Genomic DNA, 14,961 nt, shown 5'->3' on the forward strand with positions numbered 1-14,961 from the left:
GACACGTTCACATCTATGATTTTTTGAGCTGCAGCTTTTCTGGAAAGGGGCCAGGGACTTCTTTAAATGCAAAATGTTGCGTTTTGTTTCAATAGATTTAAATGGAGACGCTACAGAAAAAGCATGTAGTGCATTTTGTGCAGTGTTTTCATGCATTTTGCATGTTTTTGATGCATTTTGCAAAATGCATAAAAATGCATCAAAAATGTGTGCAAAAACGCACTGTAAAACGGACAAAATGCAAACTGCATTGGTGTGAACCCGGCCTAAAATGCATTGAAAACGCATCAAAAGCTTGTTGCATTTTTTATGCGTTTTCCATTTTTAATCTGCCTAGCAACAAGTTATCTAAAAAAAAGGAACATTCAAAAATGCATTGAACGCAAAAAGCACTGCAAAACGGAAAAAAATGCAACCTGCATTGGTGTAAACCAGGCTTGAAATGCATTGAAAATGCATCAAAAATGCACACGTTGCGTTTTTGATGCATTTTTAATCTGTCCAGCAACAAGTTGGCAAAATAAAAAATGAAAAAGTGCATAAAAAATGCATCAAAAATGTACATGCAAAAACGCAAAACAGATAAAATGCAAACTGGTAAATTGGTAAACCAGGCTTGAAATGCATTGAAAACCCATAAAACACTAATACATTTCCACTGCCGATATTTCAGTGCATCCCTACTGAAATGCATTGAAAACGCAGCAAAAACACACAAAAATGTACGTGTTGCGTTTTCGATTTGCTGTGCATTTTTATTCTACCCAGCAACAAGTTGGCCAAAAGAAACCCCATTCAAACAACGCATCATAAAATGTATCAAAAACATGCATGCAAAAACGCAAAACTCAAACTGCTTTAGTGTGAGTCAGGCCTGAAATACATTGAAACCCCATAACAAACGCACACGTGTTGCGGTTTTCTTAGTCACATGACCTATGAAAAAAGCACCCTAAGCGTGGTAAAATCGAGATAAAATCATGCACTTTCGGTGGCCATTATCTGCACTTTTTTTTCTGCAAAATGCCAATAACATTATTTCCGGCTGATACATTTTGTCTGCCGATATTTTGGTGCATTGCTAGTATTCGGGAATATTTTTATGAACAAGGGAACCTAAATATGATGTGTTTAGTTCATTAAGGGCTGGTTTTACAAAATAGAAACGCAGTCCAGATGCGTTTCTACTGGCGCATGTTTTATGTGTTTTCGATGCTTTTTTTTTTTTTTGGGTCCAGTGCATTTTTGATGCATTTTACCACGTTTTAGTACAGTTCAGTACAGGAAAAATGCTCTGTTCTGCTCATAAAACATGTTCTGCTTTATTTATTTTTTGCGGAACTGGAACACGCTGTAACTGCAAGCTCTGGTGTGAACCATGCCATTGAAAACCAGGAAACCTACTTTGTGCATTTTGGATGCAGGAAAAAAAACACTGGGATGCATGTAGTGTGAACCAGCCCTAAATGGACATGCATTTATTATATAGTATTATTGTTTTTCCATATAATGATGGACATTTGTTTAATTAAAATGCAGTTTAACCATTTCAATACCGGGCACTTTTACCCCCTTCCTGCCCAGGCCATTTTTTAGGTTTCAGCGCTCTCACACTTTGACAATTGCGCGGTCATACAACACTGTACCCAAACTAATCTTTTATCATTTTCTTCACACAACTAGAGCTTTCTTTTGGTGGTATTTAATCACCACTGGTGTTTTAATTTTTTGCTGAATTAACAAAAAAAGACTGAACATTTTGAAATGTTATAAAACTTTGCAAATAAATATTTGTTCTTCATAAATTTAGGCCGAGATGTATTCTGCTACATGTCTTTGGTGAAAATAACCCAAATTAGGATGTATTATTTAGATTGTAGAAAAGTTATAGAGTTCACAAACTATGGTATAGATCTGAATATTGATCAATCCTGAAGTACTGACAGCCAATCTAATTTCTTGAGGTCCTAGAATGTCAGAACAGTACAGATATCCCCCAAATGACCCCTTTTTGCAATATAGACAGTCCGACGTACTTCATAAGAGGCATGGCGAGTTTTTTGAAGTTGTATTTTTTTTTCATTTTTTGGAAAATGAAAAAATTAAACAATTATTTTCACTATTTTTTTTTAACATACTGTCACCAGTGCAGTACAGCGTCATCATATAACTGGCATGGCGGTGGTCAGGGACACTGACCATAGTAACATTGCACTACTTTGGGGAAGTGATCAGTGGTTTTTTTGTTTTTGTTTACACAATTTGCTTATAGCAAAGAATAACTTTGCTATAAGCAAGCATTTACCTGAATGCATCGATTCATTCAGGGCTTTTTTTTTTTGTGCTTAGCTGTGATTTGGCCACGGCTAATCACATGACGCAGCTGGGCTGTGATTGGCCCAGCTTGTGCATGTGATCGCTGTGACCATTGACAGCTAGGCACACTAGTATACAATGGATGGCATGAATGAAGCCATCCATTGTATACAACTGTCATGTGACCTGCTGTGATTGGTCACAGCAGGTCACATGGTACCGGCAACGGGGCAGTTCTCAGATCTCTCATCAGCCATGTCCGAGGTACACGGCCGGTGACAGATCGCGCTGCTGTGTGGCTCTGCAGGCGTGCAAACTGCGCATGCCCAGGAGGATGCCATATGACGTCCACCCGGAACGCTGAGGGATTTTGCCCGCCACCATCTGGCCATAGGCTGGGCGGCTAATGGTTAAGTAAAACGGCATTTTAGGTAAGCTAGGGAATTGACTATATGATATTCCTTTTGGAGGTGTCAAGTGCTGAAATGTTCTGCTGGCGTCCAGTTTACCATTTGCAGATCTGTGATTGGAAATTGGCACTGAGCAGATAAACACTGAGATGCTTTGATGCTTTTCCCATTTATTCCACAAATGTTTCTTTTGAAATTCAAATAGAACAGACATCTATCAGCTGAAAGAGACAGATATGCAATGTCTAAATATAGAAATTTTAGACATTTACATTTTGAAAGAACAAACATTTGGGTCATCTGCATTTCTAAACACTGTCATCATTTTTTTGTTCACAAAGAAGCATCACAGAAAAGTTTTCTAGGGTATGTGGGTGTTTGTATTTTGGTTTTTTTAACTGCTTATTTAATGATATGGATGTGTTTTTCTTTCTGCAGCTTCCGAAGTACTTGGCACAGCAGTGGGCGAAGGCCTCAGGAAGGGGTGAAGTGGGAAAGCTTAGGATTGTCAAGTAAGCCTTTTTATTGCGCAATTGACGTTTGTTGGTGATGTCAAACCTTAGCTCTAAATATGGTTGAAGAGGAGTTTTGTGTTGCTATGGTGTACCTTTTGAGTGAATAATTCTATATTTATTTACGTTGGCTTTTTTTGAGGTTTAAAGCGGAACTACACTGCATCTGACCTCCACAAGCCAAAAACACTCTTTAATTAATTTATAAAATTAAAAAAACTAAGCCATCCATCTATGTCTCCATGGTTTATTTTACTGGGAAACCAGTTTGAAAAACACCCCCTAGCATTTCTAGCCGTGGCAGTCTCAAGCAAGGGAAGATAATTTGTTTAGAATTTACTTCCTCGAATCCATCTGCCCTTAGCTCAAGCATGTAGGCAGGAGGGTTTATTTAGCTTAGAAAACCCCCCCCTGCAGACTCCTGGAATGTATGGCATCAAACCAGGAAGTAGCTGAAGAAATGTAGAAAAAAAGTTTAAAACAAGTAATTATGATGTACTTTCCTATCTACTTACTAATGCTAGCCGAATAAAGATTAAAAATAGTCAGTGTATGAGAATGATGTTCTGCTTTAAATGACAAGGTCACCCGTTTATATGGAGAAAAACTGTAATTGTAAGATTAAATCGGTTCTTTTAACATTCTTTTACCATTATATCTTCTCCCTTGAAGTTGTTATAAAACAATTTTTGGTTGAAAAAAATGTCCAAGTTTGGCCTAAATGATCACAGTTCTTTTAAAATACCTTAGCCAGATAATATTAGCAACTTTTGTGATAATTTCTTAACCACAGGGACTCAAAATTGAGCTACTAGCCAGAACTTAAGAGTTGCTTGCCATCAGTTGCCCCACCCAACCTTTCCCCTCCCCCACCCCTAATTCCGTCATTAATACGCTCTAATAAATTATCTCATGAAATGGCACTGTTAAATGTTTTATGCAGAATAAAGGAAGGGAAGGAAATGAAGGGAGGGAGGAATGGAGAGAAGGAAAGAAGAAAAGGGAGGGAGGAATGGAGGGGAGATTGGAAGGGAGGGAGGAAAAAAGGGAGTGAAGGGAGGGGAGGAAGGAAAGAAGAGGAAGGTGTCACGATCGCGGCATCAGACCCCAGACCTACTCACCAAACTCGTGACCGAAGGGCTAACCGATCTACAACCGCGATGTGACGTGCGTAACAATGCCACACCCAGCTGCACCCTGCACAATGATTTTCCAGCTAATGGATACCGATCGATGTGCCAGCAGCCTGAATCGATTGTTACTGGATATGGGTAATTATGCAATTAACCCCTTCACACTGCCACCACCTCCTTTTCGATCAGAGAAAGAGGAAACTCGGCGCTCAGCTATAACACTATAATGGTTGTTATAATCGACTGCATAACCTGGTCATAATACAGGCCTGTTATACAGAGGGTTAAAACAAACAGTAGCGTCTCTTTAAAGGCAGGGATTCGTAAATTGCAATTAAGAGCTATAGAAACAGTTCAACACTTTCAGAAAGAGAGATTTATTACTAAAAGGTCAAACAGGTGCAATAAAAATATTTACAGAGAAGATGTAACTAAGATAGAGATGTGTATATATATATATATATATATATATATATATATATATATATATATATATATATATATAGAAAACAGCACAGCAGGGAGATAACAGGGAGAAGTTAAAGGGTTAAGATACTTGCCATTAAGCCTTGGATGGAAGCAGATCACGTTTCAGAGCAAAAGGCACAGGTCTCTCCAGGTGGTATATTGATGTTAATAATGGGAGATGTCTTCAAACTTACCACTCTTAGGCTTGACATCCTGCTTTAAAGTTTCCCAGCAGGGGGTGGTTCTGAAGTTAAAGACCAATCCCCTGTTTAGGGAGGGATCGTCGGCGGACCCCCTAAACTGGAACCCACATCTTTCATAATTCATATTCTGGTCCATAACTTTCCATCTGTACAATCGACAGTTCACAAGCGGGTATATTATTATGCAGACAAGTCTGGGGATTATTTAGATATGAATTATGAAATTATATATTGCACGGTTCACAAGTTCTATGTTTCGGCTTCCCTGATGGTCCGAGATAAGCGAGTGACCCATCAAACTGTTCGCCTGCTCATTGGCCATCTGACGAGGTGTCCAGTTTTTATGTAAGTCTCTCATATTCCAAGATATGAGACATAGGGGAAAAATTGATTTGAGAAGTGTTCATCTAATTCTTTCACCTACGCTGAGGTAGGTTTATTAGCTAAGAGTCCCTCTTCAACTCCTGGGAAGGCTCCGCTATCCCTTCACGAGGCGTGAAATTACGCAGGTACTTTGGCCAGTGAGACTCCAGCTCTCTTGGGAAAGCTGGTCCTATCTCTTCCTAGGTGAGAAAGGATACAGCTTTCACAGACAGCTCGGCACCTAGCTAGAAATGCCTTGGCAGACCAGTGACCCATAAACAGTACACACACACATCTGTCACTGTGCCTCTCAGGAACGGAGGGGGAAGGAGAATGAGAGAATAACATGCTACTCTTAACAAAATGGCAGACTGCGTCAGTCTCTGGCGCGCACGTTTGCGACAGAAGGGAGGAAGGAAGGAATGAAAGGGAGGGGAGGAAAGGAAGGGGAAGGGAGGAAAAGAAGGAAAGAAATGGAGGGAGGGAGAAAGGAAGAATGGAAGGGAGGGAGGAAAAAAAGGAAAGGAGTGAAGGGAGGGAGGGAGGAAAAAAAGGGAAGGAGTAAAGGAAGAGAGGGAAAAGAAGTAAAGGAGGGAGGGAAAGAAAGAAAGAGACTCACATGAATAGCTCCCGGCTCACATGCTCAGTCAGAAGCATCACAGAGCTTCCGGCTTCTTTGTGTACAATTTCCCACCCACACATCCTCTTCTGCGAAGCTGCACGGCACGTACTGGAGTGTGGGCACAGGGGAGGCAGAGCAAATCCTGCCTCCCTCCTATCCTATTGGTGCGGAGGATGGGGGTAGGGACTGGGCACTGAAGAGGACACGGGGGGGCAGAAAGAAACAAAACGATTAGGGATGATTGGTGCATCAGTGGGGACATTTACCAGCACTGATCTCCCTGTATGGCTTTCAATGAAGCAGCTGGAAGCCAATTCTCCTTTCTCTTTGAGGCTCTCAGCTACTTCATTAAAAGCCATACAGGCAGATCGGTGCCTGTAACTGTCCCCCCACTACTGCCCTTCCCACCCACCCCTACTCCCAGTGCTGCTCGACCCCACGTTATATCTGTTCACCCAATGCGGGTGGGCGAGTGGGAATTTTGAGGGCTGCCTTACCACTTTCTATTCTTTGCCAAACTTTGCTGTTACCATTTAGTCAGATCAGTTTACTGTATATGCTGCTTTGTTTACATTCAGCCTGTCTGCAGCATGTACTGTACTTTGTAAGGAACAAGATGTCAATAGAAAATAGGCGTGGCATCAAGGATCCCTCTAAATTATAATATTATGCAAGATTTATAGTTTCCAGGAGTTTGTGCAGTGATTTACAAAATAAGGAGATGGCACAGTTACAATACAATTCAGGACAAAAGTGTTAGGAAGGCTCTGCTCATTAGTGCATACCATCTAAATAGATTGGAAATGATAAAAAATATAACAACCATGTGGGGATGAACTGTTTGAGAAATGAAGATTGTTACTAGCTAGATGTGGGATAGGCTTTCCAGAAGAGATGAGTTTCCACGGATTGACCAAAGGCAGAAAGAATAGGAAGAGGCACTTAGTTTGGGTAGGGAATTCCAGAGTATGAGGGAGGCTCTGAAAAAGTCCTATGCAAGCATGGGAGATGTGGACAATGGTGATAGAATGCAGGAGGTCTTGGAAGGATTGAAGTGGATGGTTTGGCTGATATTTTGAGATGAAGTTTGAGAGTTGTGGATGGTGTAAGTTGTTAATGTTTTGAATTTTATATATTGGGCAATCCGAAGCCAGTGGGAAGACTGGCAGACACTGAGCAGCTAGTAAGGTAAGTCTGTCAGTTGCATTCATAACAGACTGAAGGGAGGATAGCCTGTGTAAAGGTAGGACAGTGACAAGGGAGTTGCATTAGTCAAGGCGAGAGATAACAAGAGAGAGAATTTTTATCTTGATAGTGTCTAAGGTTATAAAGGGATATATTAAAAAAAAAAAAAAAAAAATTTAGGGAGGTGAAGACAGCAAAATTTGAACAGTGGTTGGATGTGGGGCTGAAAGGAGAGAGCAGAGTCTAGGATTAAACATAGCATCCTGATACGAAGGGAACGAATGATAGTTGTGCTATTAATCTCACAGGAAAAGTTTGCGAAGAGCACAGGGTGGGGGTAGGAACTATCATGAACTCAGTTTTTGAAAGATTGGGGTTGTAGGAAGTGGTTTAAAGTGTTACTAAACCAACAACAGTAAAATCAGTCTGTTTTTGCAGTAAATCATGCTTGTTATCCTCACTGTGGAACCTAAGGGGTTAATCTTCTACAGTGTGTAAAAAGTCTGTTTGATCCTTTCTTCTCTGCCCCTCCTCTTGTTGAAATGGCCACCTGTTACAGACTGAATCCCTAGTCCCATACACATGCTCAGTTTGGTGTGTTGCTAGAGAGATTTTTTTTTTTGGGAGAGTGCATGTGATCAGCACAGAGCCAATTAGCACTGTCCAGACAGAGGGTCAGGGGTTTCACATCTTCCTAGAGCAGAAAGAAAACTCCTCCTACAAGCATTGCTGAAGTCACAAGACTGCTCTAACTGCTGATGAGAAAAGGTATTTAGTTTATATTTATTAAAATAATTGCATTTCCATGTTCAGTGTACTGTGGGAGAACAGATATAGTGAATGCAGGGTCCTGGGTTTAGTATAATTTTAATATCCATACTGATATGCCAGTTAGTGGAACATTGACTTAATATGGGTATGTGTCTATATGTGAGAACTGATGTCACTAGCATCCCTGTGTTTACTTTGTGGCACTATTTTCTAGTCCAGTCTGCTGAGGGTGCATCATTCATGGCATGACTTTCATGTTTGAAAATACTGTAGATGAGTTTGGAGAATGCCCAACTTGATCTCTAATATAGACTAGATGTATTCATATATATGTATAATTTTACATAATTGTGGATCTCATTGCTTCCCATTTGTGTTCATCAAGAATACCAGAGAAGAGGGCTTCTCTCTCAAAATATAACATTTATTTATGTCCTCCTGAGACTAGGCAATTAATTGGGGGGGGGGCACACCAGGTATCATCCAGTTTCCTTTGTGAGCAATCCCTACCAGACCTTTGGCTATTGGTAATGATTCACTCTTGGCCAATGTACACTTAGACCAAGCTAGGTTTACTCCACAAAGATAGGTTTCTGATCAGCCACAGAGTTTTATCAACAATGTGCTTCTTTATCTAGATTTATATAGAGTTAATGGATTCCCTATAAAATACCTGTTTATTTGCATAAAATACGAGTTTCATCCCCATCTTCCATAGTTACTCTTCCAAATTTACTTTAAACTTCATACAAATTGATTAGTATTGAGTTTGGTAGACTTATTAAAACAATACTTCTGTGTTAATTCTGTTTACAGACTGCAGCATATACACAAACTGACTACTTTATTAGGTACACCTTGCTAGTATTGGGTCGGACCCCCTTTTGCCTTCAGAACTGCCTTAATTCATCTTGGCATAGATTCAACAAGGTGTTGGAAACATTCCTCAGAGAGTTTGGTCCATATTGAGATGATCGCATCACGCAGTTGCTGCAGATTTGTCGGCTGCACATCCATGATGCAAATCTCCAGTTCTACCACAGCCCAAAGGTGCTCTATTGGATTGAGAACTGATGACTGTGGAGGCCATTGGGGTACAGTGAACTCATTGTCATGTTCAAGAAACCAGAGATGATTTGAGCTTTGTGACATGGTGCATTATCCTGATGGAAGTATCCATCAGAAGATGGGTACACTGTAGTCATAAAGGGATGGGCATGTTCAGCAACAATACTCATGTAGGCCATGGCTTTTAAACAATGCTCAATTGGTACTAAGGGGCCCAAAGTATATCAAGAAAATACCCCCCACACCATTATACCACCATCACCAGCTTGAACCGTTGATACAAGGCAGGATGGATCCATGCTTTCATCTTGTTTAGGTCAAATTCTGACCCTAACATCTTAATGTCGCAGCTGAAATTAAGACTCATCATACCAGGCAACATTTTTCCAATCTGCTATTGTCCAAATTAGCTGACTGGATATTTTTTTTTCGGACTATTCTCTGTAAACCCTAGAGATGGTTGTGCGTGAAAATCCCAATAGATCAGCAGCTTTTGAAATACTAAGACTAGCCCGTCTGGTACCAAAAACCATGGCACATTCAAAGTCACTTAAATCCCTTTTCTTCCTCATTCTGATGCTCAGTTTGAACTTCAGCAAGTCGTCTTCACCAAGTCTTGATTCTTAAATGCATTGAGTTGCTGCTATGTCATTGGCTGATTTGCAATTTGTGTTACCAAGCAATTGAACAGGTATAAAGTGGCCGGTGAGTGTACAGTATATGTCGTTTGTGTCCATTGTTCTACTTTAAAGTGATTTTGCACAGAGCAGCCCTGGTCCTCCTCTTCTTGGGTCCCTCTCCTGCGCTCCTGGCCTTTCCCCTCTGTTGAGTGCCCTCCTAACAAGCCATTTGCAATAGGGGCACCCATGCATGCTTGCTCCCAAGTCAGCTCTGCCCCCACTTTTTTCTCAATGGCTTGTGATTGTCCAATCAGGAAAGGGAGAGCTTAGAGAGCTGCTGCTCTCATGCACATCGATGCATCGAGATCAGGCTCAGGTAACAGTTTAGGAGGGCTGGGAAGGGGGGGAGAGAGGGGGGGAGCTGCATGCAAAAGGTATGCTACCTTAATGCATAGAAAGCATTAAGGTAAAAAAAAAATCTTTCTGCCTTTAGAACCACTTAAACACTTAAAGCTGAACTCTGGGATAAGCAATTATTGTCTAAATATGGGGATGGGTTTTGTAATTTGAATTTGGTGTGCTTGTGTATTTCTTTCAGATCTGTGCATCTTTCCTATGTGAAACTTAGCTTCTGTATAATAGCTTATAACAAAGACCAGTCACCCTGTCTGTCTCTCCTTCTGCAGGGTGACTGCTCTTGTCGTCACCTCATCCTGTAGTTTGTGCAGACAGCCTATAGTGGTGGGGTCTGCTGGGTCACTCTCCCAGTTCTGCACCCTGCACAGACTGCAGCACTGTGATGATGTCACTACTGCTTTTACAAGGTAATAACTGGGTTTGCAAAGGCATTTGGTTCACCCAAAGTAGATATGTATCCTGTGTTGCTAATGAGGAATACATTTAAAGGAAAGCCGTTTTTGTGCCTGGACTTCAGCTTAAAGTCAGCAGTGAAGTATGTCAGGCCCTTTTAGACTTGCAGTTTATAAATGCATACAACATGCCCTCGTGAACTCGGGTAGTTTGGCAATGCCTGACCTCTCAAAGTACTGTACATCTGTTCAGCCCCACTATTAATTTTTTTCTTCAGAATGGCCTTTTTCCATGTGGACTCCAAGAGTCTTGTGCATGCTGCCTGAGACCAGTGGATCTTCATTTGAAGGTTCCTTCTTGCAAGAGACCCCTATTGTGTTTTTTTTCCTTTGGTTTCTTTAGTTTTATGGAGTTGTATGAATACAATACCCTTTTATCAGGGCACATGCTGCTGTTGTTAATATTAAATAACCTAGCTTTTGTCCCAGGCCTTTAGAGGGGCAATTTTCAGTGGTGGAACAAAAGAACTTGGCAAAGATGGTAATCAAATACTCTGCTACCCAACAATCAGTGCATAATCTCTCAGCTGCTGAGATATTTTGTTATAATCAAACCGTGCATTTTTCTTCACTGTTTGGAACAGCAGTATAGCAATATTTCTACAATGACTGCATTGAAATACATCTGATTGAATCCACAGTGTGAGTTAGATGATTTCTCCCCAATACAAACAATTCTTTCTTAACTTTATAGCTATAGACTAAACGTTCTGTCTAAAGGAGTGGCAAAGAAAATCTCAAACACATCAGTCACTGAACCTAGTTGCACAGCACTTATTAGATGGTATGTGGTGCTATCCTTTTAGCATTTACTTTGTCCTTTACTTCAGAATAAGGGGAATGACCAGGTGTACTCCATGCATTGCAGTTGGTGAAGGTCTGAAGGTTTTTAAAATAAACTTTTTTCAGAAACTCAGTCACTCAAATCAGGTTGCCCAAATCCTCCTTAGAAGCATTCATAAATGTTCCTGTTTTTTCCCACATGAATTCATGGCAATCTGTTAAAAAAAATAAAAAATTATATATATATATATATATATATATATATATATATATATATTTTTTTTTTTAAAATACAATTTGTGATCAGCAGAGAAAAACTTCCAATATTAACTTTGCAATTACACAATAACGCCATAGGTTATTTATGGGGATTTATTTGTTCATTTTTGTCTATTTTGCCACTGAAAGTATTACTATTCATTGTTTTTTGTCTTTTATGTTTCAGATTGTATTTTTATAGGGGTTCTATATTTATCATTTGTTACTATTATCATCATTCATTATTACACATTTATATATGTTGTTTTGAGTGTTTTATAACACTGAGCACTTTTCTCACCATTTGTAGTTACTTGTCCCCTAGTGCTGGGATCACGTGTGTGTTTCACTTATTATTGACATATTGCATTTAGTTTTTCACTTTTGAGATCTGGATTATCCAGCACTGTTTTTTGCAGTTTTGGATCACAATAGGTCGGATATAGACCATTTATATATTCACAATTTTTTCACTTATCCCACTAGGGATTGGTTCACTATTTAGTTTTATATCTGTTTAATTTAATAGAGCGCTACACTATATTTGTTTGTATTTTTAGCTTTTCTCACTTTCAGGTAATAAGGTGCAGGTGTTAGCTTACTTTAGGTTACTAGTTCCTAATAGGTTTCCGAGCACAGAAGGTTCTTATTATTTACTGTTTGGAAAGCTACTTGTTGTATTTAGATAATAAAGAGTTAATGCGCTTGTTAGATCTACAGCCCAGTCTGTGGGGCTTTCCAGCAAAAGGCTGTCCTCCAGAATTCCATTCTTTCTTCCTGATCCTATAGTGTCCTATAGAGCCTTTTCTCAAAACTTTTGTTTTGCTGGAGGTGGTGTAAAGGAGTTTTACTAAATGATTGCCTTGATTTACATTATGTTGATATAAATGTCCTGTGCCTCTGCTAAACAATTTTGTTTCCTTTTGTGTGAAGAATGTTTTTTCTAATATCCTTTTTAATCTTCCTCTTTTTTTCAGTTTTTAACCTTTGTCGATCTTCTGTGATAGTTTTTTGCATTATTTGAATGGTTGTCCTTTAATATACTTATTTTAAATTGTACTGCTTTATTCTCAATAATGTACTATTTTCATTTCTTTTCTGCAGGAACCAAGGAAAAACAGAGGTAGGTTTCATTTGTATTGGAAAACCTATGTAATGGGACATACAGATTTGCAATGTGTAATTTTTCCATGATTTTCTAAGGCCTCATTCACACTAACAATGACATACATATAGTTATATGCATTTATATATATTTATATAAATGCATGTAATGATTTGAAATGGTATTAGGCCAGATTCACATCTGCATTTTGGCCCAGCAGCGTGTTCCTGCAAGAACCCCAGCAGGAGCCCCAGGCGAGTAGCTGCAAAAGGCAGCCCTATTGAACATATTGGGAGGCTGTTGGCTCCCGCAGCTAAATGCCGCTCACATGTAATCATTATGTGGCATTTACATGCGATTGGCCCTGCTGGCATTCTCGCAGGTAGGTTTTGTACAAAAACCCAAGTGTGCACGTTGCTTTATTCACACTGTAAGTTTACCTGCATTTAGGAGCCTTTAGTTTAGCTATGTTTAGAGACAATAGAATTCTCTGCACTCAGGTGCAGAATAGATGTTCAGAATGCATGTAAATACAAGTACATTTAAACGCAGAAGCACTTGATCTTGGAAGCATTATTTATATACAGTATCTCACAGAAGTGAGTACACCCCTCACATTTTTGTAAATATTTTATTCTATCTTGTCATGTGACAGCAATGAAGAAATGACATTTTGCTACAATGTAAAGTAGTGAGTGTACAGCATGTATAACAGTGTAAACTTGCTGTCCCCTCAAAATAACTCACCACACAGCCATTAATGTCTAAACTGCTGGCAACAAAAGTGAGTACACCCCTAAGTAAAAATGGCCAAATTGGGCCCAATTAGCCATTTTCCCTCCCCGGGGTCATGTGACTTGTTAGTGTTACAGTGTCTCAGGTGTGAATGGGGAGCAGGTGTGTTAAATTTGGTGTTATCGCTCTCACTCGCTCATACTGGTCATTGAAAGTTCAACATGGCACCTCATAGCAAAGCACTCTCTGAGGATCTGAAAAAAAGAATTGTTGCTCTACATAAAGATGGCCTGGGCTTTAAGAAGATTGCCAAGACCCTGAAACTGAGCTGCAGCACGGTGGCCTAGACCAGGGCTTAAAATTTCGAGTCTAGACCTACTAGCCAGTTACAAACCTTACTCTCCACCAGTTACCACAGCCAACCTTGCCCAGGCCCGCCTCCAACCCCGCCCCCCAGCCCTGTCCCCAACCACGCCCCCTTAAAGCTTATGAAATTAAATTTTTCTTTAAAATAAAAGAGTCCAAAATATAAAAAACTGCAATTATAACATAACTTTATTATGTCAATTTAAACATAACGGCAATAGCTTAATAGCAATATGGTGCAATCAAAATATCAAGTTTTACAGCTTTAAACCTGTAGTAAACATTTTTCATTGATGATAATTTAATGATTACACAGGGAGAGCCACATTCTCATTATATACAGAGCACAGAGCCCAATGATTACACAGGGAGAGCCGTATCCTCCTGATGTACAGGATATATCAGCACTGCAGCACACGTGATTGGCTTCTTGTGCTGCTTCTCCTTCTCCCAGTCTGGACTCTGCTGTACAGGGGCTGATACCAGGTTAAATTATAGGTACATACTGTGCTTGCATGTAAAAAGAAAAATACATTAAATGATGAATTAATCAATACAGAGCTGTATTAATATGTATTTGTTTTTATCTTTCTAATTCAGCTTTTATTTATTTACTGAATACCCCTTTGAAGGGACTGACTCTAATTTGCTGCTTCTTTTTTTTTTTTTTTTTTCAAGGGACATTTGTACCTTTTTATATAAGCTTAATATTACTATTGCCACCGTTAATCTCCTATTCTCATAATGGATCTTCTCAGCAGAGGAGAGCGGACCTCTCCTGCACCTGTCCCCTCAGCGGCGCTGCCAGTGTAATGGCGGTGCCGAAGAAGAAGTCGGAAACCAGAACTCTGCTTCACAATGAGGCTTGGGGCGCAGGTGGAGCCGCTTCATCTGTGCTCTCCACACAAGGATTTCCCCTCGCATTTGGCGAGCGGCTTTTTCAAGCCCTGGCCTAGACCATTCAGTGGTTTATCAGGACAGGTTCCACTCAGAACAGGGATCGCCATGGTCGACCAAAGAAGTTGAGTGCATGTGCTCAGCGTGATATCCAGAGGTTGTCTTTGGGAAATAGACGTATGAGCGCTACCAGCATTTCTGCAGAGGTTGAAGGGGTGGGGGGTCAGCCTGTCAGTGCTCAGACCATACGCCGCACACTGCATCAAATTGGTCTGCA

At 40.1% G+C, this 14,961-nt stretch overlaps 1 protein-coding gene across 1 annotated transcript in view; it reads left to right on the forward strand.

Annotated features, from left to right (window-relative positions):
* Positions 1-14,961, forward strand: part of GTF2F2 (general transcription factor IIF subunit 2) — a 331,921-nt gene that overhangs the window by 14,825 nt on the left and 302,135 nt on the right. The window contains exons 2-3 of the mRNA XM_089678738.1: positions 3,165-3,238; positions 12,686-12,704. Of these exons, the coding sequence (XP_089534864.1) occupies positions 3,165-3,238; positions 12,686-12,704 (93 nt within the window). The remainder of the gene's footprint in view (positions 1-3,164; positions 3,239-12,685; positions 12,705-14,961) is intronic.

Source organism: Staurois parvus, unplaced genomic scaffold (assembly GCF_062004578.1).
Source record: "Staurois parvus isolate SC_StPar_1 unplaced genomic scaffold, SC_StPar_1.0 ptg000017l, whole genome shotgun sequence".
Classification (NCBI taxonomy): domain Eukaryota; kingdom Metazoa; phylum Chordata; class Amphibia; order Anura; family Ranidae; genus Staurois; species Staurois parvus.